At 45.9% G+C, this 25,634-nt stretch overlaps 1 protein-coding gene across 2 annotated transcripts in view; it reads left to right on the top strand.

Moving 5' to 3' along the window:
- The first annotated feature begins 3,732 nt into the window (after positions 1–3,732).
- Positions 3,733–25,634, top strand: part of FOXO3 (forkhead box O3) — a 90,258-nt gene continuing 68,356 nt past the window's right edge. Inside the window, exon 1 of one of the 2 annotated variants that reach the window (XM_039568811.1) lies at positions 3,733–5,699. In XM_039568811.1, coding sequence (XP_039424745.1) covers positions 5,115–5,699 — 585 coding nt within the window. In that variant the 5' untranslated portion in view covers positions 3,733–5,114. The remainder of the gene's footprint in view (positions 5,700–25,634) is intronic. The other variant, XM_039568810.1, reaches the window with a different exon arrangement.

The following is a 25,634-nucleotide window of genomic DNA, read 5'->3' as shown; positions in this document are numbered from 1 at the left end:
CGGGGCTGGCGTGGGGGCGGGCCCGGGGTGGGGCCAGCGCCGCCGCTCCCCCTCTCCGCGCTGTGTGGGCGCAGGAAGGTGTTAAGTTATAATGACGGAGCAATTAAGCGATAAGTGGGTATAATTAACCCCACGTGGGGTAACCGAGACGGGCTTAAGTGGACACGGCCGCGTTGCACAACGAGTAAGTCGTGGGGCAGAACGGCGTTTGGCCACTCGGACTAGCCCAAGCTAAGGGGGAGAGCTGTCTATTTTCACAGGTCAAAATTCTGTCATATAATCCAAGATAAATAATAATGATAAAAGTGGAATTTCCTGCTGTATCTCAGCAGTTTGGCTGCACCCTAACGATATAAACTCAATAAATGCATGTGCCCCATAGTATTTAAAAATTATGACGAAAGCTTTTGAGCAATGTCAGCCTAAAGAGCAGGCTTTTTAAAAAGGGTTTAAAATATGCAATTAGTTTTTGGATTTCCCAGCCCCCCTTACATTTCTTCCTGGCCCTCAAAGTATATTTGGGTCACATCCATGGCACATCAAGAACTTGGCTATTGGTTTAAAATGGAAGCTGAGATGCTCCTTCAATAGGACATTAAGACGAGGGATTTCAGGGAAATACCAGTATTGCAAGCCTCATAAATAAAGCTGAGAGAGTCCAACTTGAAGTGATCTTCAAGTTGCTGTCCATCACTTCGAGGAAAATTTTATAGTTAGAAATCTGCTGCCATCTTTGGCAAACCCATCAAGTTCCATAGCACAATTTGGACCCTTGCTCTGTCTGCCAGTCAGCCAATCTTTTCACAATGACTGTGAAACCCATTAGCCAGTTTTAGCCAAATTGGGCCACAAAGTTAAAGTCTCAGGGTATGAAGTTAGCTGGTTTATAAATGACATTTCTTTCTTATCATCAGCATCCAGGTTGCTCTGAATCAGCCATAAAACCTATTGTGTGCTGCCCAGTCTATGTTTAAAGGACAGAGTAGGGAACTGTGGGAGAACAGAAAACACTAATGGAGCTGCTCTCTCACGGGGTGAATGGGAGGGGTAGATAGCGTTATTGCAGGGGACACAAACTGCTCAGAGACCAGGATGCAGGTGCCTTACAAAACAACCCATGATATACTTGTTTGTGTGAGGTCCACATACACAATGCAGCAGTTGTTTAACGTAACTGCAATATAACATCCGTTTATTGAGCAGCAGTACACTTCACAGGAGATGTCCGTAATGCTGGACTGACAAGAAGTTCAAGGTCTCCCACCCGCTATGAGACTTTAACTACAGCTGTACTTCTGCAGTTAAGATATTTGTGTGAGACATGAAGCCAGAAATGTCACCTGCACTTCTCTAGTTGCCATGTGACTGTTACCCTGCCAGATCCATATAATCCAGATACCGTGATAGCCACACGTGTTCCCTACATCAGCTTGAGCAGCCATAGTAGATAAAAGGAGATGCAGAGAAGACACAGCCCTGCCCTAAAACATGCGAAGTCTAAGTAGGCAAAGTAAGTGAGCTGGCTTTCAAATGGCCTGAGGGCTGGCCTAACTTTATTCCTGTTGAAGTCAGTGATAAAACTCCCATAAATGGAGCCTTTGTGAAAATCCCACCCTTGGGGCATTGAAGTACTTAAAGGAAGAGACTGAAAATTGTGCAGGCTTTAGATTCAATTTTGATCAGTTTTTATGTGTATTTCAGTGGGCCCAGCCATGGAACGACAATAAGCAGAGCTCCTGTTCTTTCTGTTTTGCTCACACACCTTTTGTAAGTAAAAAGTGTAGGAACAATTATACTGTGGTTTTAATTGCGTCCCTAAACTGCATTATCATGGGCACACAGATGCTGCATGGAGCTGTGAGGAACTGGTACCATGATGTGTGATAAAGGTCATGCGGCTGATATACCAGTGAATTCTGAAGAGGATGCATAATCTTGCTCAAGGCTGGCACTCAGGTGATCCAGTTTTATTTCTCAGTTCTAGCATGGGCTTCCTGTATGACCTCAGTACAGTCATGTAATTGTTCAGTGCCTCGGTCCATCATCTTTTTAATAGGGTTACTACTTACTTATTTCCTTTCTCCCGCCCTCTCCTGCCTCACTTAGACTGCAATTCTGCCAGGGAGTGGAGCATTTCTTACCACGTGCAGGGCCTTCACCCAGTACAATGAGACCTAATAGCAATGCCTGTAGAGTAATGTAATGCCAATTAAATAAATAAATGAAGATGATAGTATCATTTAGGACTAGATTTGCAGCTTGTAACCCAGCCCAAGGTCAAAGTGCTATGCTTCCCTGCAACCTCAGGATGCACTCTAAGTAGAGGTTTCTGCAGTGGTCAAAATCAGCCCCAAGCAGTAGCTAGTTTTGGGCAAAGGCTGAGTCCCAGTCACAGTTTCACAGTCAGCCTTCTCTGGCTAACTGCTGAAAGCCACAAGGAAAGGCTCCTCAGAGATGTGGTGTTGGACTAAGCATCTTCTCACCACGCCTTCTTGTCTGAACTTGGTTGCTGGCTCTTCAATGCCACTGTGGTTTTCCTCCCTACCAACTGCTAAATCGTACACACGAATGCCAGTGTCACAATTGCAGAGTGGCTGGTGTCTTTTTGAGCTGCCTTGTATTCCTGTAGGGGCCACATTACAACAAAAGCCATGGCAGGGCACAACCTTGTGACCCAAAATGGAGTTGCAGTGAAAATTATTTCCATTACTCGAACCTGCATTCATTCTGATTAATTCAGTGTCTCCTACTATATTTAGATAACCAGGGATTAATTGTATGCATGCTGAAATGCTGCCCCTTGTAATAAAATCACACTAAACTATTCCTAACTTTAGTGCCACTTGATTTCAAAACCTAGCTAGACCCTTAGGGCCTTAGGCCTTACTTAGAACATGTAAGGATCAGGGCCTTGCTGTTTTCTAATCAAACTGAATGGTTTCCAAATCTCTCTATTTGTCTATAATGCAATATATCAGGAATAGTTTAATTGTTTGCTAATTCTATACAGCAAAGCTTCAGAATCACACCTACTTCTCAATTCATGCGATTGTCTGTATCTCATATCAAAGACAATGCTACAGTTGGTCTAAATCTAGCCCACAGTCTAGGTTGATACCAAGTTGGGTGAGAACTGATACATATAAGTTGCCATGTGATGTATTTATAACTACATCCATATTAATAGCTTTTATGTTCCTTGGCTTTGTGGGTCACCCCTTTATTCAACCCACAATTAACTACATCTTCAAGTGAGCTACTTTAGAGGGCTTTCTGCTAGGGCATGGCCTCCAAGGAGGAAGCACAGCGGGATTGTAGTCACGTGTAGACATGTCTGAACATGTTCCTGGCATCACTCACGGCCAGAGTGAAAGTTTTCAAAGAATTACTAAATTAGACTCTAAATTTTAAAGTTTACAAGAACAGCTTATACACCAATAATTTATGACAAGCGGAAACAAGTACAGAAAAGAAACAGGGCTAATGCAAACCTTGGAAAGGTTTACCGGGTACTTGGAGAGGCTTGAGTGCTTTCCATCGGGCCGGCCGGACAGGACTCCGGAGCCGCAGGGACAAGGAGCACAGAAGCGCAGCCCCCAGCAGGTACCTGCAGCTTCTCCAGCCCGCCCAGCTCCGGCAACGCCCCCCATCCCGGCGCTCCCGCCCCGTCGGGGCGGCTCCTGCGCGGCGCCGCCCGCCCTCCGCCCGCCTGTGGGCGGGCCGTGCCGAGCCGTGCGGTTTGGTTGAAGCTCCCTGCGTGTGTCTATAACTTTGTGTTGCTGCCGGTGGTTGTTAGGAGGAGGGATGTGGAAGTCGGTGGTGAGCAGGGTGACAGGCTGCTCGGGCGGGCTGCGGCGGCGGACGGGCTGGGCGCGGGCGGATCGCTTGCCTCTCACCGGCTGCTCGCAGGGGGAGCGGGCGCTCTGCCGTTTTCCCATCCTTCGCCTTTAAAGGGAAGGCTCTCCCGAGCTGAAGGCGCAGGAGCAGCAGGAACCATGCAGCAGCGCTGCTTCTTCCTCCCGTGAATTCGGATCTCGATTGCTGCCGGTGTGGAGGTGGCTGTCGATCCAGCACCCCCCGCCGCCTCCCGCCCCTCCCGATGTGGCTTTCCCTGCCTCGTCTGCCTGCGCTTTCTAAATGACTTAAGTGAAGGGGGAAAAAACTGTCAAGATGGCAGCAGCAGGAGCAAGGAGGTTATGAATGTGGTGTTGATGCTGGAACAAAACCTATTCTCTTTGGCAGCCCTAGGGAGGGCTTAAAGCTACTGGACCTGTTGGAAGACTGGCGATTTGATTTGTTCCCGTTGTGTTTGCTTTTTCCCTGCAAGAAGGAGGATTTATCACTATTTTTTTTTAACCGACCAGCCCCCGGGGTGGCCTTCTCCTGCCCCCTGCTCCGTCGGCTGTGAGATTTTGGGGGGTTGCTTGCGTGTGGCTTGGGGGCACTGCAAAGTGACAGGTTTACGCTAGTGTGCAGTTGGATGTATGCTAAGACTTCGGCTCCCTTTAGGGCGTTTTGAAGAAGGAAAAAGTCTTCGGCGTAACCCAGAGGATCCCTCTCCCTGCCCTCCTGCCGACGGAGGGCGCAAAGGACCACCCCCCCCTCCCGAAGGCAAGATATCCGCGAAGCGGTGAGGAGCGAGCTCGGGGGCGTGGGGGGCTCGTCTCCCGGCTGGATACAGCTCGGTTCCCGCTGGAGCTACTTCTGCATCCGCATGGAGTGAAACATAAACAAACGCACACACGCACCGCGGGAGCGGCCGCCGCTCCGCCGGCGCGGAGAGCAGCGCCGCGGGCACCTCCGGCACCGCCCGACCCGCGCTGCCCGTCCTGCGCGGCCGCTCCGGCTCCTAATCTGATTTTTTTTTTTTTTTTCCCTCCCTCCCTCCCCTTCTTCCCCCGCCTCCCAGCTCCGGCGTGCGCATCGCCCGCGGGGAGCGGGGCTCCGGGCGCAGCGGAGAGCCGGCCAGCCCTTAGCGGAGCGCGGCATGCCCGTCCGGCGGCCCCCTGCCTGCTAGGCTCCCGTGGGCACCGAGGAGGCGGCGGAGGAGGAGTGGGGTCGGCGGCCGCCCGCCCCGTCGCAGCGCCCCGCAGCCGCCCGCGGGGGAGGCCAAGATGGCAGAGGCGTCGCCCCCCGCCCCGCTCTCGCCCCTGGACGTGGAGCTGGACCCCGAGTTCGAGCCGCAGAGCCGCCCCCGCTCCTGCACCTGGCCCCTGCAGAGGCCCGAGCTGCAGGCCAGCCCAGCCAAGCCCGCCGGCGAGCCGACCGCCGACGCCGCCTCCATGATCCCCGAGGAGGAGGACGACGAGGAGGAGGGGGGCGGCTCGGCCATGACCGTCGGCAGCGCGGCTCCCGCGGGCGGAGAAGCGGCGGCGGTAGCGACCATCGCCGTGCCGGAGGAGGCGGCGCGGCTGCTGGCCCCGCTGCCCGGCGGCGGCCCGGAGGGGCCGAGCCTCTCGCCGGGGGGAGCGGCGGCGGCAGGCGGCGGGGGGCTGAGCGGGGGCCCGGCGGCGGCGCCGAGGAAGTGCTCGTCGCGGCGCAACGCGTGGGGCAACCTCTCCTACGCCGACCTCATCACCCGCGCCATCGAGAGCTCGCCGGAGAAGCGCCTCACTCTCTCCCAGATCTACGACTGGATGGTCCGCTGCGTGCCCTACTTCAAGGACAAGGGCGACAGCAACAGCTCGGCCGGGTGGAAGGTGAGGCGGGATCCCGGGGCCGCGGCGCTCCCGCCGCGCCGCCCCGACGGGCGGGCTGCCCGTAGAGAACGCGGCTGCGGAGCGGGGTGCTGGCGGCTGGCCCCGACAGCAGCCCGCCGGGCGCTGGTGCCGGTTGTGCTGCTGGTGGTCGCCCTGTCGGCTTTGCTTTTTTAAACGGAGAGATTAAGAAAGTTTTGTCTCTTTCCTGTTGCTGTGTGCAAGCGGTGAGGGCTATTGACTCTGGGGGCAGAGAACAGCCTGGAGCGGAGCTGGCTTTTCTGATGCACAAGCACATAAGCAGGGAAAGAGAAGGAGAGAGAGAAAGAAAAAGGAAAAAAAATAGTTATAAGGTGTGTGGGTTTTGTTTTGCCTTTTTTTTTTTTTTAAGTTGTAGTAACACCAGAGGTAACTCATGGTGGAAATGAGTAGAGTTGCTTTTATGCATGGTCAGTCTGAGTCTCAAAGCTCAAATGCAGAATGACTTTATTATTTTTGTCAAGAAATTCCCCAGTTTTTTGCCGATGTGTTCCTCAAAGGCAGTAGAGGGAAACTGGGGTTTTGACACTTCTTCATAAAGTTAATCAAAGCATGGAGTTATTGGCTGTTCAGCCACGGGAATGCTTGCTTTGCGATTCCTGCGGTGCCAGTGTATGAGAGCACCGTCTACTGATAGCCCAGCATTTTCTGTCCAGCACTGCGACAGCGAGCAGCTAAGAGTACTACCGTTTTAATAAGTGAGGGGGGAAAAAAATCTGGTTTTGTGGCTTGTTTACTCAGCGCGTGCAAAAGCACGTTGCAGGCAGGCAGGGTTTTACCCTCAAGACAGAGGCTAATAAGGCCTACCAGGAGCCAGAAGTGCACGTAAAGCACATTTGAAGTGATTTCCAGAGCTGCTTTTTTTTCCTCCTCGTTTTCTGTGTTCATCCGTCAGCGTCTGTGGGATGCCGAAATGTCACATAGTTGCAGCTATACAGAAATGCAGGTGCTGCTTGATATCGATACTGTTTGCAGAAGGAAATCCCGGCAAGGTTCAGTTGCTGTTGAGGGCCGATACTAGCGGCATCTGACACGGAGTTTTTGAATGGATGGCTGAAGGTGAATTTGCCAGGAAGTTCAACGCTTTTACAGAGAAATTAAATTTTCTCTTTGAATCTGTCTAGCTTTGGGTCAGCTGATAACTTTCAGTATACAATTGGTCAGAAATACTGAATAGATGAAACATTTCTGGCAGTTTCTCTACTACCAAACCTGTCTCATATTTTGGTGCCTGAGTAGGACTTGCTGGTAGGAATTGAAGTGCAGCTGTATGATTTTTACCTTCCAAATGGAGCACGGTAGAGGAAGCATTTAATTGACAGACTTGTTTCAGGCTGGGGAAGATACAAACACAAAGTTTATCAGTGGCATAGCTAGTTGAAGACAAGGCTTTTAAAACCACACATCCTTTTTACAGTTTTTGTGTCTGTATTATGTGTTGAATTTTGATCTGATTTTACAAGTGTGACGCAGAATGTGATAAAGGGTTACATCTTCCAGTGACAGCCTGTGCCTTCATAAGTTGTTTGGTTTCACACAGAAGCAGTGGCTTTAGATGTCAGCTGCTATGACAAATCCAGCATTTTTATCTGGTACTTTGAATTTTCAGTAAATTCTCAATATCTGACTTAAACGAAGACTTACCTAACAATGGGGCTGACACTGTTTTGGCTGAATTTGGTGACAAAACTCCTTTTCACTTCAGCAGAAGCAGAATCTGGGCCATAACATGAAGTGCTTACATTGATTAGTATCCTTAATACCATCACCATTTTTCTGAAAATTTATACTGTTAATTTGATATTGATTCCTTTGCTGAGCAGCATTAACTGGTACTTGGGAGCTAATTAAAATGCTAAAAACTTGGATCCCTTGAGATTCTTCTGTTATAATTTAGTTTAGAAGTTTCTCACAAGCCTTTAGGATGACCTTTCTCAGAAGATGCAGGCACACTGGTAGCAGAAAATTTTGCCTCTAATGATTGTGAACTGTCTCTGAAGTTAGGGTAGGGCATTCGATCGTGTTAACGGTGGGTGCAGTTGTGTGTGGGTGGTAGGGGCATGCTGGAAGGGGCAAAGGGGAGGTCATGAGCTAATAATTTGCCAGGCATCTAAAACTGCAAAATGTAATTCCTTAGCAAGGCTAGGGTTTCAAGTGCATATACATTCAGAAGGGGACTACTTCAGTTTCTTGGCTGGAACGTAGCTTAGTCTGTGTAGAGACAACACTCTTATACAGACTCCATCTTAGTCTCCTGATGCTAAAACACATTATATGTTATTATCATCTTTGTTTCCCTCACAGGTAATGAATACAACTCTTCAGGAACTAATATCAGCTTTTCACATTAGACTTTTTCGGATTGCTAGTTACACCGAGACTTTAAATGAACAGAAGATAGTTCTGTGTTGGAAGGCTTTTATCTTAATTTAGAATATTTTTACACAGCTAAATTCATCATTGAAGGCAGCAAGCTCATTTAGCAATATTCTGCTCTGCCACTGAGTGGGAAAATTGTTACTTTAAACAAAGGGAAGAAGAGAGCTTGGTTTTATTACCTTATGTATTATTATATATGAAATATTAATACTGTTTCCAGTGAGATGTGCCGAATACCATAATCCGTAAACATAGCTGGGATTATGCTCCTCAAAACAATTATTTTAAGAGCTATAAATTAAAGTTACAACTATCACTTTTTTTTTTTCCTGCCTAGGGCATTAAAGCAGAAGTGAATATTTCAGATGTGGTTAGGAAGGCATATATTACGTTTCCGCTAATTCGGATAAGGTTTGCCCAATACACCCCCTCAACAATCTCCTTTGCTTCCCCCTTCCCCTGGCCTTGGCGGGACGTTGGCTAACCTAATACTGCTGAAGCTAGGGCAGTAGTGTATGGTGCAGCGCTGCAGAGGTGCCGCGCTCTGGACACTCCTGTGTGCCACAGGCAGCCCGGGTTGGTACAATCCTGTACACTTCAAACCACTGGAGAGGGTTTCCGTGCATGTTCCAATATCTGCTTCTGTCTTGAATACTTAGGGAAGGTTGGTATTTATGTTCGTCATCCCTGGCTGGGGGGAAGAGATCCCAGGGTGAGCTGGTTTCACCCTTGTGAAATGCAGTGTGCCAGGTGACTCTTTTAGGTACTTTTACAGAGCTCCTCGATGACTAGGTCTTTCCTAATTCAGGTATCTGTTACCCAATTGAAGTCCTGCAGTCACAAAACTAGGGTGTTGACTTAAAAACCAAGTTTTACCTCACAAGTATTTAGGGTGCAGCACTCACTTCGCTCAATAATCTTGATATAGGAAACTGAAGCACCTTTTTGTCCATGTACGTAGTAGAGGTGCCCAGTTTCACTTCAGCTTAAGTAATTCCATACCTCTTCCCACAATGTTATTTTGTAATTTCTTGCAGCACTATCTTGTGAAACAGTCTTTTCTACATGAAGAGTACACTAGGGGGACTATTTTCCTCTTTCTTAAGCGGTATGGCAAGACTATGAATCTTGTCCTTTATACAGAGATACCAGCAATTCCCAAATTTAAATTCAGCTGATTTGCTTTGATTTGTTTTTCATATCAGAAGCTTGTTGTGTTTTACACCTGTTGTATTCATCTTCCCCATAAAAGATAAACACTGGCTGCTGGGGTATTTACTTTGAAGGGGAGGTTTTTGTAAACTTAGTACATGGACATTCCATCATTCCTTACCATGTTTTATTGGCAAGTATGTACAAAAGGGCTGCAGTCCCTTCAGTGTAGGAAATGCACGAGTCTCTTCTCTAATTATTGAGACTTGAAAAGGCTTGAGAAATTTGCCAGTGATGTAGACAGATGTCTAAATCTGTTAGCCAGATGCTGATATGCAAGATGTGTCAGACTCTTCTTATCATCTTCTTGCAAAGGATGTGAGAAGGAAGTAACACCACTCTCTTTCTTCTTATTTCTCCTTCCTCAGACTGACACACAATGTCTTTATCAGTAGTGGCAACGTAAAACTGGAGTCTGTATCAGTTTCTTTCTTTCCTCTGCTGACTTTTAAACTTCTTTTCTCTTTACTTCTTTAAAGGTTCTGTTTCCCAGTTAACTGCTAGCAAGAATATTTTTTCCAGCCTTCTATTATATTTTTTTAAAATATATTTTTGAGTTGCCTTGTTGATCTGTACAGAATGGTTTGAGTTCCAAGCTGTAGCCTGATTATTTTAAGTTTTGATCTACCAAAGACAGCATGGATTTAAGCACGTGAATGGATCCTTGGGACTTCACTGGGATTACTTGTGTGCTTTAACTTGCTGCTTAAGCATCTTACCTGATCAAAGCCTTACTATGTTGTGCTTTAACAAAATAGTCAGAAACATTTGTAAGTGACTTTTGTGCTGAGCAGTGTAAAGAGATGTGTGGTTCCAGCGGTTGAAACCACTAGATAACAAGTGTCTTGCATCAAAGAGGAGTATACTTTAGTATCACAGTAACAAATGACTTTTCAAACTTTCCAGTAGAAACCATATGTAGATATTAGCACACATTGTTATTTCATATCTGTAATGTACATCAAAGATCTCACTTATCCCCAGCTCATGCAAGCAGGTGACAGCTGTTAGAGCACTGAGAGAGAGACCAAGTAGCTCTCCTGGAATCACTGACATTGTTTGATCCACAGTGTGACAGGACTTGTTAAATGCAGACATAAACACATCACCTTGGTGAATGTCTTCAGCTGCAAAGAATCACAAGCTCTGATACACTTAACTTTTGATGTGAATGGGACACTTCCAGTCAATGATGGCATGGTATTGCTGGGTAGTATCACCATCAGGTAAACCTGCATGATAAATGCTGGTATCAATGTCCCTCTGTTGTTCAGAGACAGAAGGTAACCTAAAACATTCACGCAACAATTGACATTGTCTGTAATAGGTTTATTAGTGTCAATATTTGTACGTATTTAAAATCTGAGCATATTTAAAATAGGAAGCTTGAGAGTCAGAGGTTGGCTTCTACTCTTACCTGTGTGTTTGAAAGCACACAGTTAACGCTAATAAAAATTAAATCACCTTAGTGGCAGTTATATCTGATGTATTGTATTGGCTTGAACAAATACTGTCTGAGACTTATCAGGCTGGGGAGGAGGCGTGTCCTGGCACTGCTGCCCTGGGACGTCCTGCCTCTGCATGGTGTTGTCCTGGTGAAGTGAGCGGGTGTCTTACTCGCGAGGCCATTTTGTATTCGGGTCATTTTAGTGGTGCTACACTACTTTGCTGTAATCCTGGGAGATTAGGGGAGGCCGGGCACGTGCTGGTGCATTTAGAAAGGCGAGTGATTAGGGTTAGCTGGGTGGTTTTGTGAAAGCTCTTTGTGCTGACGTGGACAAAGTAGCAGCCCAGAGTGGAAGGTAGGCAGCTCTGGGACAGCCCCCCTGCACCCTTCTGCAGCGGCTGGGTGGGTTTCAGCCAGCTCACCTGGAGTGGATGGGATGAACAAGCATGAAACCACTGCAGAAAATTACAGTGGGTGTGCTGGCTTCAAAGGGAGGCCAAAGGGATTGCCTTGGAGATAAGGGAAAACTGAGGATAAGCAGCCAAAGCATTTCTCTAGGTGGCAGCCTCCTAAAGGTGCCCTGCTAGGTTTTGGCAGCCAGCTATTTTGCGTGGAAGTATGGAAAATCTTTTGTGAGGTTTGTTCCTTATTTGCAATGCAATTAAAGTGGGTCTTGGTGTAGTGGCGGCTTGCCAAAGGAGAAACTGAAAGTGTTTCCTAATGCAAGTTGCTGCTTAGACTAAAGTCTGTGCATGTTCTTGTTTCTCTCTCACTTTTTAAAAAAGCCTTACTACTGTGTCTGTCGCACAAAATGTGCCCAAGGGCAGGGTTACAAAATGGCAATATTATTTTGTTTTAAAGACAGGAGGCCCTCCGCGTTTGGAGGTACTCTATCTGGAGAAGGGCAAGCTCTGAGCACCCTCCAACTGCTGATTTGTTCCCCTTGCCATGGAAAACTGAGATTCTCAAGTTGGTTCTGGAAAGGGCCACAGCCTGGCCAGGTCCTGGAACAGGAGGTGCATCCAGGTCCCAGAGCACGTAGTGACGATCCTGATAAAGGCCTGCCTGATAACACAGCGCTCAGGGAGCTGCAGGGTTTTTTTGATGTGGCTTTTCTTGGGACTGACAATATGTGCATAGCACAGCGGTTCAGGAGCAAAATGAAGTGTTCAAGTAATGTGCGTAGTCATGCAGTTTTCTGTACTGCTGGCTCAGCACACCATGAGTTAAGTGAAGATTATGCTTAACCTTTTATTTGCTCTTTTTTTGTGCTTCTACAAACTTAGATTGTTCTGTTACAATTTCCTGAGTGTTGCCACACACCAAGCTTGGAAAATGAGGTGCATTTAGCCAATTTATGGCCTGACATATGTTAATTAACATTAATTACCTGCTTGAATAGTCCATTTAGCACTTATTATTAAAAAGTGGCTTGTCTACAGAAGGGGATTTTCCTTCAGAGTGAGATGTTTTGTTCTAACTTGCTTCAGACAAAGTCAGGATGGGGTATCCCGTGCTTTTCTGCATGGCTGTACCAGCTTCCTGATGTTCCAGTTGTGCGTGTGGGATACAACTGTACCACTGGCAGGCACCAACTCTTTACCCATGTGTATTTGGCATTTATTTGACAACAGCTTAGCTTCCCAAGCAGAGTAGCATGTTTCCAAGCATTTTTTGCTAGTGGTGGGTACAGCTCTTGCTCGTCTGCTTGAAGCAGCAGAGAAAGAGCCGTGCTTCTCAGCCTGCTAGGAAATGCAGGGGCATCTGGAGTCCTGTGGTGATGTGACTCCAGCCCCTTTGGGGTGGAGGTGTAGGAAAAGCTCGGGTGTGCAAGGCTGGAGAGGGGATGTAGGGGTTGCTGGGGCACACTGTGGTGCCCTGCAGGGAGTTCAGTTCTGTGTGGATGAAGATTATGGACCTTAGGGCTCCTGCAGTCATTGAGAGCAGGCCACCACTGGAGTGGAGCGTGATCTCCAACAACAGCAGGATATGTCTTGCTGTATTCATCAGCTACATTACCTAAGTTATCTCCTGGGCAGTGTGTTGGGTAACGGTTGTCACAGATCATGTGTCTAAAACCTGTGAGGGGAGTAAGAGCCAGAGAGGACTTGTTCGATTTCCAAATACCAATATTTAAAAAAACCCCATCTGTTCCTCAATTCCCCATCCCCCAGTTTCTCGTTCCTGTCTTGGGAGACTCCAGGGACATTATGTCCTACTTCACCTTCTCCATCCTTCCCACTTGTAAGACCAGCCGGAGGGTAGCATGGTGCACTTCCATGGGAGATGCAGGGCTGGCTCGTAGCTGTGCAGGGCATGTTGTGCAGTTTTGGCTGGGGATACAGCATGGAGATGATTAGGCTACAGGACTGATAAAAAGCAGTGCCAGGGTAATGTGAGGAGTTGGGAACAAGTGAGTGGTTGCGTTAGTGCTCTGCCTCATCCCTGGTGTGAAATTGCAAGGGAGATGCCTTCCAGTAGGGCTAGAGAAGAGCCTTGCCTTTTGCCAGAGTGGTTTCTCCTAGTGCTGTGCCTGGCTGTGAAGTCCAGGAGGAGCCCCTCTTGCCCTGCAAAGCCAGAGTCCTTTCTTTGGGCCACCCACCTTGAGCATTTGCTCAAGGGTTGATATGTTCAAAATGCTGCTTTGCAGGGAATTTGAGGCAGGTCGGGAGTGACTTTGCTTACTGGGGCAATTTTCTTTATCTGTATGCTGGTATCTATTAAAAATAAAGGCTATTTAAATACTTTTCCAAATACCTTTTTAAGATTTCACAGACAGAGAAATGCCCTTCTGGGGATTTGTATTAGTAAAGAAATGCCTTGTAAAAATTAGCTCTTATAACAGATTTGTGCTAACAAATTGAGTGGATTGCTTGCTCTATCGTAACGTGCTGCATACTTTAGAGTCGAATTATGGAATGCTGGGTTCTCACATGAACATGTTTATTTGGCAAGGTATTATTTTGCTTTTCTTTGTTATTTTTCCCCTGATGGTGAAGTTTCTACTTGCTACATGTAAAGAGAAGTGTGAGGATGGAGCATGCTGGGACAGAAGGGTAGACGCAGCCCATGGATCGTTGTTGGAGGAACTGGTGGAGGAAGGTCCACTTGTAGCAAGGACAGTGGTGTGTGGCACTGACAGCTTGTTGTCAGGGCCTTTGCAGTGTGTGCCTCCAGTTTTGGGGGGCAGGAGACTGTGGGTGCGGAGCTCTGCCTGTGCTGGGGCTGCTGTACACCTGAGTGCTGCCCGTGGTCAGGTGCCCTTCCATGGGTTGAGTCACTGGATCATGCTGCTTCTGCGTCCCTTCACCCACTGCCTGTGCTGGAGGTGAAGGGTGGGTCTGTGCTGACATCTCCATGCCAAAATCCAGTTGAGAACTCTGGAACGAGGGCAGGAGGCAGGAGTGCTGCCAGAGGAGCCATTTTTCTCCTTTGTCACCTACCTCTCAGGCTGCCTTCACACTCTGTGTTGTGCTGTGGGTTTGCCTGGGGACTCCTCATAACCCAGCCCTCAGCCTTGCAGTGTCTTCAGGCCAGCCTGCCTCCCCATCCTTGGCCTTCCAAGATCTTCGTCTGTCTCTAGGGAGCAGTGGAGGCCATGGCACTCCTGGGATTGTGATCAATGGGTGGGACTCAGTCCTAGGAAAGAGTTTGCTGTAGGTTTGCTGGCTCCTGAGTTGCGTGAGCAGAAAAGGGCAGGTCTGGGCTGCTTGCCAGCACTTTAACAGGGAGGTAACATCTGCTTATCCCAAACCCAGAGGAGTGGGAGACAACAGATAAGTCGGAAGAGTGATGAGGACAGACGGTGGTCTGCTGTGGGAGGACAGATAAAGGAACACCCAAAAACATCAGGATGTGTCCGCTGGGGCTTCACTCTGAGTCCTAGCTGCTGTGACTGCTCAGTTTGGAGTGGGAATGAAGGAGTTTGCATGGATGTAGCCTGGTTTATGACAGTGCAACTTCTGTGGGTAGAAGTAAAAAGGGCAGGCCTGAGTCTCATCCCTGCTAAAGGCCATGTTAAGGCAGCAGCACTCATTTGTATTTGACTCAAGCCAGCAGTGCCTAAAATCCTGATTGCAGCTGAGCCTGAGCTCTCTGTGAGGATCAAGTATGACCAGGGAACATAAGTAACAGTGTCATACTTAAGCAAACAAAGCTTTGTTTAAAAATGTATTAATTACCTGGTAATATCTAATACAAGCTGGTCTAGACAGCCAGCACCTCTGACTTTGGAGACAATTTGCCCTTATAACTTACTGTTTTCTCATGCTGTATCATGTTGGTTTCTATGCTTTTCCGAAATAGGATGCAGAAGAATAGATGTATTATTCTAAAGAAATAGTTTTAGGACATGGGCTGAACTCCAGGGCCATATTTGTTTTATCTAAAATGTGGACTGAATTATCTTGATAGGTACTCACATAGCAGTGCTTGTAAATGCTTCTGTATCTGTTTTTTTTTCTCTCCACACTATGTCTTCAAATACCTCTTGCAGCTCTCCAAAGACACATTGTGACCAAGGTTAACCCCACTTTCTTACATGAAATTTGCAGTGTAAACATGCTTTTAAATGCGAGACTTAATACAGATCAAAAGTTTCTGATTTTGTGTGAACCCAAATCTTGTGTAAATATATTTGCTAATACTTAATGAAGGATTTATCAATTTCATGTATTAAGTTCTAGATATGCTTTAGTACATAAAATTTGGTGTCTGACAAGTGAGAACAGTGCTCAAGAAAGAATGTCTTATTGTGTTTCACAGGCTCCCACATTATCAGCTTTTTTTGCTGATTGGTTTTGTTCAGAGAGCAGTGATGTGGTTTCCTGAAAGCCTATAACTTACTGTTTGTTCTGCACAACTGCTCTGGACCTTGACTAATTTTCAGAGAAGTTTTTTTTTCCAAGAATTTGTACAAGAAGGTGACGCCAGTTCAAATCATGTCCTGAGATGCTTGTAAGCTGAGACATGCAGAGCTGCTGTCCCTGTTTTTGTGCAACACGATCTATTGTGTCTAAGAGTTTCACTGTATGGGGGAACTCAAAACCATTTGTTGGAGATGTCAGGTTTCGGAGTGAATGGTGCTTCTTTAAGTATGCATCAAGACCTACAATGGGAGGCTGCTGACCCTTCTATGCCTTTGTAAGAGAAGAACTTTGGCACTGATAATGATGCTGCCACTGAGGAGCTGTAAAAACTCTGAAGCGTTTTTTGAATTCGTAGCCTCAGCCATATATGTGTCCCAGATAAGTGGGCTACATTTAAAATCTTTGATTTGCAAATGGAAGTCATGTCAGAGCTCTGCATGAATCGGGCCAGAGGTTTCCAGCCTAGTTTGTGCAGCAGCCAAAAGCTCCAACCTAGTATTATGTTCATCATGATATTGACAGTGTGATTTTCACTTCCCATGGCATGTTGAGATTTATTTCTTGCCCCAGTGCTCTTGCATCCTGATTCATGCACAGAAAAAATACTTCTGATTAAGATGTGCTAGAAGGTTTGAATGCTTGGGGTAGGAGAGAAATCTTTTATGAGGAACTGTTCTATATAAAGCTATGGGGAAGGGAGCTGTGTGCTTAGGAAGGTATTTGAAAATCAATAGTGAGGCCATTTTCCATACAAAAAAAGAGGGGACGTGTGTAGTCCATAAGGTGGTGGCATACGGGACTGGGAGGAGGAAGGATTCTGTGAGCTAGCGGTAGGGAGTAAATCAACCTGATGTATGTTCATAGACATCTGATATCTGCTGGGCCTGGTGGGTTAGCTCAAAGCAGGTGGAAGAAACATACTGTTTACCTAATTAGAAACATAAATAAAATCTTTCCAACATTCTTCTAAATTAAAATGCATTTGAGGCATATGTCAGACTTCTCACATCCAGGAAAGATCTCTTAAAATCCTGCGGTTCCTCATGACGGCTGTTTCTAGCCCACTTTCTTCAGGACTCTGCCAGGTAACAAGTCTTCTTGGTTGGAAGATGGAGTGGGATGTACGTTAGCAGCTGGAGATGCTGGGGTTCTTCCTGAGCGCACCTGTACTCCTTTATAATCAGAGGGAAAAGGCCTATTGTTTGAGATGATAGACCAGGGAATTGGAATAACAAAAGAAAATTATCATTGTTGAAATCACTGAAGACAGGATTTCACCTCTGTATTTATTGAGGAGTTGGTGATGGTGGGAAGCAGGGCCTGGGCTGCAGTACAGTCAGAGCAGCTTCATATCTCCAGTGTATTTTAGACACCAAGGAGACAAAGATGATGCTAATTGCAAGAGAAACTACTTAACTGCTTTGTATTATGTGTGAAATGAAGGGGGAATAACGCTGATTGAATGACCTATTTTGACTTTCTCAGTATAATATGTTCAATGTTTTAGTCTCTTTCTGGACAGTGAATTATAATTTTATCAAATCCTGCTGGAAATTAATATGTTGCTGGGCAAAGTTATTTTGTCCTCACAGTTTTAACTGCAAAGTTACATCTTGCCACTTGACTCGGTGGCAGGAGTTTTCTCTTTCAGCTGGAAAGGGCTTTTGCCATGCAGCACAGTGACAGTAGTACTTTTTGTTTTATACGAAATAGGGACCTGTCAGGGAGAATATAAAATAGGGCACTGAAGGAGTCTAATTTAGAAGGAGAAAGGGCATAAATCTCCACCTCCCTCTGATGACAGAAGGCCAAAGTACAGCAGAAATGTTTCCCTGCGTGTAAAATGCCAGATGCCTAATGTAAAATACCAGCGAGGTTGTGCTGTTAAAGGCACAGCTGTATCTAGCCTCCTTACAAGTTTTTCAGCCTTATTTTCGGTATGTAAGAGAGTTCTTGGACAATGAAGCAGCTCTCTTAGGGTCTTCTCTGCTTATTGTGCCGTTACAGAAATTGTTTGCTGTTTTGGACCAGCGTCAGGCAGAATAATACTGAATAAGTCCCAGATGAATGTGGGTGGTGAAAGGAGAAAAATAATTTCAAATAAAGAGGGCATTATCAGCTGAGCAGCCAGTGTTGATCCTACGGTGTTGAAAAATGAAAGCAGGAAAAGCACTTTTTTTTTTTTTTTAAGATGGGCAATTTTAGCTGAAAAATCTGTTCTGACCAGAGTTTGGTATTTCACTTAAACTTGCAGCAGATTGGCGTTGTTGCAGCAGTGCTGTGAAGCACTGAGAGGGAGGACAGAAGTAGAAACAAGACTCCAAAACTTGAGACGATCTTCAGATTCCTTGTCCATTTTGGACAACATGGCCTGTAGTGTCACTTGCAGCTGCTGGATCCAAGAGTATAAATAGTGAAAGAACACTGATTTGGCCAGGATAAAATGTTCATTTTGGGTTTTTCCAACAGCTGTGTCAGGACTTAACTCTGGCAAAAGCTTCTCACGTGTTATTTCTATTCAGGCTTGTACTAAGCATGTGGAATGACAATGTTCTCTAATTGAAAGAAAGAAAAGGGAAAAAAAAGTAGTAAATTGAGAAATAGTGTGTATTTGGTGTCTTCTCAGCCTGAAGGAAAAACACTGCTTGAACAGTATGATAGCAGTTGTTTGAGAAATTAAGTATGGATTTCCTTCAATTGTAGTTGAATCATGACATCTTACTAAATTTATCCCATTTTGAGTGCCTGCTTTCTGGTTTGACATTTTTGTTGGATGGCTGTTGGTTGTGTTTGGTTTAAAAAAAAAAGTTTTTCATGGTCTGAGAGGTGACATTTTCCCTTTTTTTACAGGAAACTGTATCAGGTATCAGACCACCAATTCTTCCAGGTGGTTACAGGCCTGTGAGGGCCAGCAGCTTTCTCCCTAGAAGTACCATGATACAGTGGGTGGGTTTGAGCAATGCCAGTGGTGGGTTTTCCCCATTTTCTAGGAGCTGCCAGGGAGATTTTGCATGGCTTGACCACTGACTGTAGATCACTGGAGTATCTCTCTGGATAGTTCTCACTGTTCAATGAAGCACCAAGCAGAAGTACTAAATAAGAGCATTCTTTATTTACCCAAAAATCTACACTGAAGAAATGTTTCAATGTAAAAGTCAAGTGCTTGGGAAGTACAAAATGTCAGACATAAAGTTGCCTCTAACACCTGAAATTACTTCTTATGCTGGCTATGGCACTGTCATTAGCAAGGAGCTCACAGGCTCTATCCACCCCCAGCATCAACTCTCCTTGTTGGGCTGGATCCTTCAAGGGGTACTCAGGGATTCAGCTGATGTCCTGTGCTCTGTATGTGGGCCCTGTGCCATAGCTGTGTCACTTGGCTCCGAGTAAAGAAATACACCCTTCCCGGCGTGCTTGTGTGGGTCATTTGCCTCCTCAGTATCCATAGGCTTCCCTGGTGAGCAGTGTCCCAGCCCCATATCTTCTTCTCCCCTCCCCAAGCTCCTTTCTATGTTCTCTCATGCCAGTCTCTTTTTCTGTGATTCCCAGTCTTGCTTCATGCATCCCTCCTTCCTTTTCCTGTGATCTTCCACACCTCTGCCTGCCCCCACTCGTTTTCGTATCTGTTCTGCTTGTCCAGCTCCCCGTTCCACACTTCTCCCCTGCCCCAGGATTGTGTATTTCCTGTGTCTTGCTTGCCTATATATTGGATCACTTATCCTGTTTCTAATCCCAGTTCCAGTTCAGGTTTGCAAAGTTATTAGTGCTGAGGAACAAACAGGGTTTTATAGTAGGAAATGTTGGACAATACAAGGTGTAGGTGGGGCTCACAGCACCACCTATAATTTAGAACACTGTTTATATTTTTAACTGTTCCACCCTTAGGTAAGCAGTCCTGGTGCTGTCAGTGTGCAAATCCTTAGTCATTTGGATAATCCTGTTCCTTCTGCTGATACTGGATACTAAGAGGTTGCTCATTTCTGTAAGAGATGAAGGGTCCTGCCTCAGAGAGACTTGGATGTCTTATTTCTCTGTGGCCTGACCTAGACACCAAACAGCATCTGAGATTCTACAATTCATAGAGCTGGTATAGGTAGTAATTGCTCTTACCTCCGTGGTGAGGGGCTGTTCCTTTTGCCTTCCTTATCTGTGAAAAGAGAGGAGACATACAAGTTCCTCACTGAAAAGACAGAAGGCATGAAAGTGTACAGTCCGTAGTCACAGCATATTCTGTGTCCTCCAGTAAGGACCCTCTGACTTGGTGTATTTTGACTTGAAAATATAATGATATAGCTGACTTTTTTTGATACAGCTTCATGTTTTTTTGTACCTTCTGCCTCTGCTGCTAACTTCATGCCTGGTCTTTAATGGTTCTGGTAAAATGCCTTCACATCTAGGGAAGCTGATGACAGTGTTTTTGTTATCAGAATTAGATTGAGAAACTCATACTGAATTGTGGTGCTAGCTAGAGCAAGTCATTTATTGGTGTGAATAACCTTGTACTGACGTGTCATCTATGAGTCCCTTGTTCCTTCATGATAAAGTTCAAAACTTCAATCAGGTAACAGGGTGGCCTGTCCTCTTTCCGTTGCAATAAAGTGCATGCAAACACACATTGCAACAAATAGTGCAAAGGCAAATCTAGCGCGCCCTGCTTTTTGCCCTGCAAGAAAAACCTGCAGTTTGTTCTCTGCCCCTGCTCTCTGAGCCACTCTAGTAGTGTGGTTGGTAGAGGGATTTACTTGTGGTGGCTGATGCCTTTCAGGTGAGGTGCTTCAGTTTCCCAGGCTATTGATAACAGCTGTTTAGACACAGCTTTCTGGGTCATGATGTATGGGGATTTTCTGATGGTTGTGGTGACCTTGGGGGGAGAATTAGAGTGGATGTAATGTTTCCAAGAATTGGAGATGCCTGTGCCATCGAACTGGTGCACATTGCTGAATCAATTACTAGCATTTGCAGGATTTTGCTTTAGGGGAACCTCACAGCTGCATCACAGTTCTTGTTATTAGTAGATTATTGTTAATTGGTTTTAATACAGAGCTGGATATTAGCAGGGAGAAAGAACCTCAGTAGTTGTTTTCTGTGAAGTATTTTCTCTATATGCAGCACTGTTGCAGTGCGTACTCCAGCACTCACTGGAGTTTTTAGTCTCTTACTTTGGTTTTTAGGAAATTTTTATTAGCTCCTGTGTGGAAATACTTTTGGTATAAGAGGTCATCCTCAGGTGAGGAACTGCAACATGATGCCCCTACCTCTTCCAAAGCCATTGATGACAACTAAAACTCTCAGCATGAAGATTTTCTAACTTTTTTGTAATGTGTCACTTTGGTGACTCAGTCTATTGTGGCGTAGGCTCCTAGTGAGCTTTTGCAGAAGGCCTTGCCAATGAGCTTGTGTAGCCCTTGATCTATAGCCATGTCACCAGCCTCTCCTGCACCCATTGCAGTCAGTTTACTGTGTTTGTAACTGATTGTCAAAGTGTTGCATTTAATTCAAGTGCTGGTAGAGTTTTCCTCGAAATGCCTGTGTAGTGTTAAGCCATTTAGGAGTTACAAATGTAAATATGTTTACACAGAAAAGAGGAATGCATGAAAGCTGGCATTGCCTAAACAGCCAAAAGCAATGTGGTTTTATGCTAGAGGGACACTGAAAATGTAGGTTGCTGGAGTGTGCTCCCAGAAGTAAATCCCAACCAGAAGTGCTTGCAGTTCCTGCCTTCAAATGCACTGCCCGTCTGCTATAGCTTCTGAGGCGACATGGGGGAGAGGGCTCAGGCGTCTGTGGGCATCCTTGTGGAGCTTTATAGGGAAGTTTGAAATGCCAGAGAGAAGCGTCAGCTGTATCTGAAGGGCTCTTTGTTTTAGATTTTCCCAGGCAGGAGCAATACAGCTGGCAATAAAGTGACTCCTAACGCTGGTGTTTCATAACTGAAAGTTCAGCATTTTTCACAAGCTGTCTTATTTGGGGTTGTGTGCACAGGCACACTCACACCCCTCGCACACCCCCCGCACACCCCCCCAGCACATTGTTTACTTCCTCTGTAAGTTCTGGGACATTCAGTACTAAGGAGCATGATACGCTTGCATAAACACCCCAGCCAGATTTATCTCTCAAGCCTATCTTTCCTTTCCCGTCTTGGAAAGTGATTAATCTGCAGCACACATTTTGTTCTTTGATTGCAGGGCATTATTCTGTAATCATTTACAGTTTTGCAGAGCCATAGCACTGGCTTGATGGAGCATTTCTGTCATGTAGCCGGCGCTGTCGGCTGAAGCTTTAGCTGCGTGATGCGGAGAGAGCATTACCCTGTGTCTCTGTGTCATGTTAAAACTGTTTCCTATTTACATTGCCTGGTTTCTGCGCATTCAAAAACATTCAAATGTACACATTTAAAGTGCAGATAAGTGTCTGCAGCAACACTTGGCTGGGGACTGGTTTGTAGGTTTCAGGAACAGCATCAGTACTGCGGTGTGCTGGCTGCCAGCTGAGGTTTTCCTTTGCATTTCTGGAGAGTGGAGGATTTTAAGTAACTTTTGTTTTCCATGCTGCAGGTCATCTATTGAAGCCCGCATCAGTTAGAAATGGGCAACTTATGTAGATACAAGAATTGTACATATTTCTTACTGTCTGCAGAAAACAAAAAAAGTGAAGACATTGAAGTTGAATCAGAAAATCTGTCCTGTCTGTACTGCAGTGAGGCTTTTCCGTGTGCCCTTTGTGTATTTTGTTTGGTTTGCAGTGTGCAAGGAGAGGAGGTGGAAGAGGTAACAACCTTGAATTAACATGCTGTGGGGTTGACATAAGGCTGTTGAGCAGAGTTTTGTTTGATGCAACTCTGCATGCTCTTCTTTCAGTAGAAAGGTATGAAAAGTAGGTGGAAAAAATTCAAAGAAAACCATGTAACTTTGGGTTCTGACATGGTGGTAATTTTCTTTTTTGCAATATATGTGCACCTTTCTGGCCTACAAAGGGCCTAAAGTGGATGGGCCTGATCTAGTCACCCATGCCAATGAGCATCTTTTTCCTAAGTCTCTCAGAAATCTTGTGCACCGCATGTCAGACAAAACATTTTTCCATCACCTTATGACAAAGCAAAGTCCTGTAGTTAGAAGACAGAGACTACAGCAGTGATGTACTGCATGCAGAGACCAGGAAAACCTGAAGGCATTGCAGGTGCAGCATGTCTGTTGAATGAAATATCTAGAGGATCCCATGTCAGAAGTGAAGACAAAAAAATTTTCCAGCAGTCTTCCTTGTCGGTCTGATCTTGATGGAGGGCAGAGGAGGGGAGTTTTCTCTAACTGCAAATCTAGCAGTTGTTTTAAATGGGCAGGTGTCAAGAAGAGTACCCTGCTCTGCCTCAGGGATCTGACAGTGCCAGACCAGGAAGAGCAGCAGCTTCACTTCTCCAGAAATGGGCTTTGGAGCAGGAAGAACAGGCATCACAGACCAGTAGTACCATGGTATTTTAGTTCAAACCCCTGTCCCCTGATTTCTGATGGATAGGGGTGTCTAGAACATCTGATCACAAATGTCCTTCTTCCATTCTAGTATTGTAAATGCCTGAATTCTAAATAAAAGGGAACTTAAAAGCAAGGAGAAGGAAGACTAAGGTTCTTTTGAAGCAGCAGCTGTTTAGGAAAACTACCAAATTGTGTATGGAAATGACAGGTTCTGAGTGTGTGCATGTATGGAGGTGTCTAACTGCTTGGTTGTGCTAAAACCCAGGATTAAGGTTCAGTTGGTGGAGCCAACTTTAAGCACTGGTAGGTGAGGGGAAGCAACTCCAAACAGGAGGCAGAATGGAGCGCAGTGCTGCCAAAATGCAGCCTTGCAGTGCTAGTGCTTGTGCCCTTCTGGGATGGGTTGTGGCTCAGCTTCAGGACCACTGGGAGCTTCGTCTTACTGTGCTTGGATGCATGCCATGGGGTTGTGGAGTCAGGGTTCAGCTTCGCTCATCCCAAATCCCTTATCACCTCAAAATGATTTGTAACAGTTGTATTTGTTTGTCTTTAACAGTGAGAGATGAACCCCTTTAATCTCTGTTGTTTATATTACCGTTTATACAGAGTACAGCTGCCCACAGAAAGATTTCTAGGACATACTGGTTCAGTACAAAGGAGCTTCACACTGAAAACTTGAGGCCCCATTCCATGAGGCAGAAAGGAGCCTTTGCCTCAGTGTGGGTTAATTATTTAATGGTCGGCTGAGTAGGCAGGATGGTTGTGGACAAGGAATGAGGCTGGTCAATTATGTCCAGAGTAATGTTTTGGGGAGTAGGAGGGGATTTTACTTAGCCCTTCTGAACTGTCAGAGCTAATGTCATACTGAAGTTTCGAATAGTGCAAAAGCTTTGGGAGGAAAAGAAGCTTTGGGCTTCAGCACATTCAATTATGGAAGAATACATGCACTGAGAGCAGGGTCCTCTTGAGTGGAACACGTGCTCTGAGGTAGGATTTGGATAAGAACCAGGTGCTGAGAACATCTGTCAGAACATCCCAACCACTTGCAGAGCTTCTGCTTGGAGCTCAGTAAAAGCCTAGTGTGACCAGGGAGGTGTCTGCTTCTGTTGTACAGTTCCCTCTGCACTGTAACTGTGGTGTTAATGCTTTACCTCCACTCTTGCCTGGTGCAAGGGTGGATGAAAACAAGGCATGTTTGCTTGAGGAAGACCCTTCTCCAATCTCTATGGGTAAGTTTAGAAGGTGATGCTGTGGGTTTCAGTGCAGAGAGGCCATCTTCCAGATGCAGAGGAGCCACTGGCTCTTTTTCTTGCATCACATCAGCAGAGAACCCCTGAACTGTGGAAGTGTCCCAGAAGGGTGGAAAAGTGTACTGAATTGTGCGCTATGATTTTATCCTCTTTCAGTGCAACTGAAAAGCATGTGTAGCGTTCTTCACCCAAGAAGCTTGTCTTTAGACAGAGTAAGATCCACCATTGCTAAGTGTCGCTGTTGTGCACCTGCGCAATTTTTGACAGTGATGGCTGCAGTTGGGGCAGATCTTTAGAGAGGACTTGTGCTGTGCAAGCCTCAGTAAGATACATAACAAACCCAGCAGAGACTGGAATGGACGCTGGTGATAATCTGAGGGACCAGCAGATGACAGGCAGCTCCTCTTTACCACCAGTCCCTAGTTCATTGCTGACTTTCAGTCCTTTCTTTTCCCTAAACTGTGAGGCATCAGAGATAAGTCCTGCTTATAGGTCACCCACTAGGGAAACTGGACCATTAAATTCTAAACTTCTGACTAGGGTAACATTTTACTTCTTTATTTCATGCTAGAGGCTAGTTCTGGTCTTGAAAGCACCTCCTGTGCAATGTAGAGCAGGGCCCAGAGAAAGGAAATGAAATCAGAAATGGAGAAAAGTTATTTTAATCATAAATAGCTGTGGTAGGAAAGTAGATGTTTATATGTGCAATAGTACAGTACCTGCTGTGTGTATTTTGGGAGAACCTGAGAATAGCAGCTGCGCTGAAATACTTGACAGTGAAGTCAAATATAGTTTAGGTTAAAAAAAAAAAAAAAGTGGCTGGGGAGGGTGGATTTGCAGCGTGAAGCCTGTCGGCGTTATCTCTGCCGCGTGGCACAGAACAGCCTGTGACTCTGGCGCTTGTTTGTGAAGGTGCAGTTCCCGTAATGGGATATGTCCTGCTCCTATCACTGTGGTATTGGGCCTGGGTAAATGCTCCCCGCCTCCCAGATTTCCCTGAGAGCCACAGTAAGATGACAGCTTTGTTTCTCCAAAGGCTGCCTTTTCTGAAGTGTTGCTGGTTTTGCAGCCAGGGGACCTGTTGAGCTTTGTATCTATAGAGCTCAGGAAAAGTGAAGCTGCAGGCACCAAAACTAGAGCTTTTGCTAATGTGTCAAGGTCAAAAGGATCAAAACCTAAATTAAACTTGTCCCTGAAATTTGGCTGTGAATCACAAAATCAGGAAGTTGTACATGAAAATCCGTCTGGGCACTGTTTCTTTCTTAAGAGTCCTTTAG

This window comes from Corvus cornix, chromosome 3 (genome assembly GCF_000738735.6).
Source record: "Corvus cornix cornix isolate S_Up_H32 chromosome 3, ASM73873v5, whole genome shotgun sequence".
Taxonomy (NCBI): domain Eukaryota; kingdom Metazoa; phylum Chordata; class Aves; order Passeriformes; family Corvidae; genus Corvus; species Corvus cornix.
The sequence above is the reverse complement of the archived record's forward strand: the minus strand, read 5'-3'. Positions and strand labels throughout refer to the sequence as shown.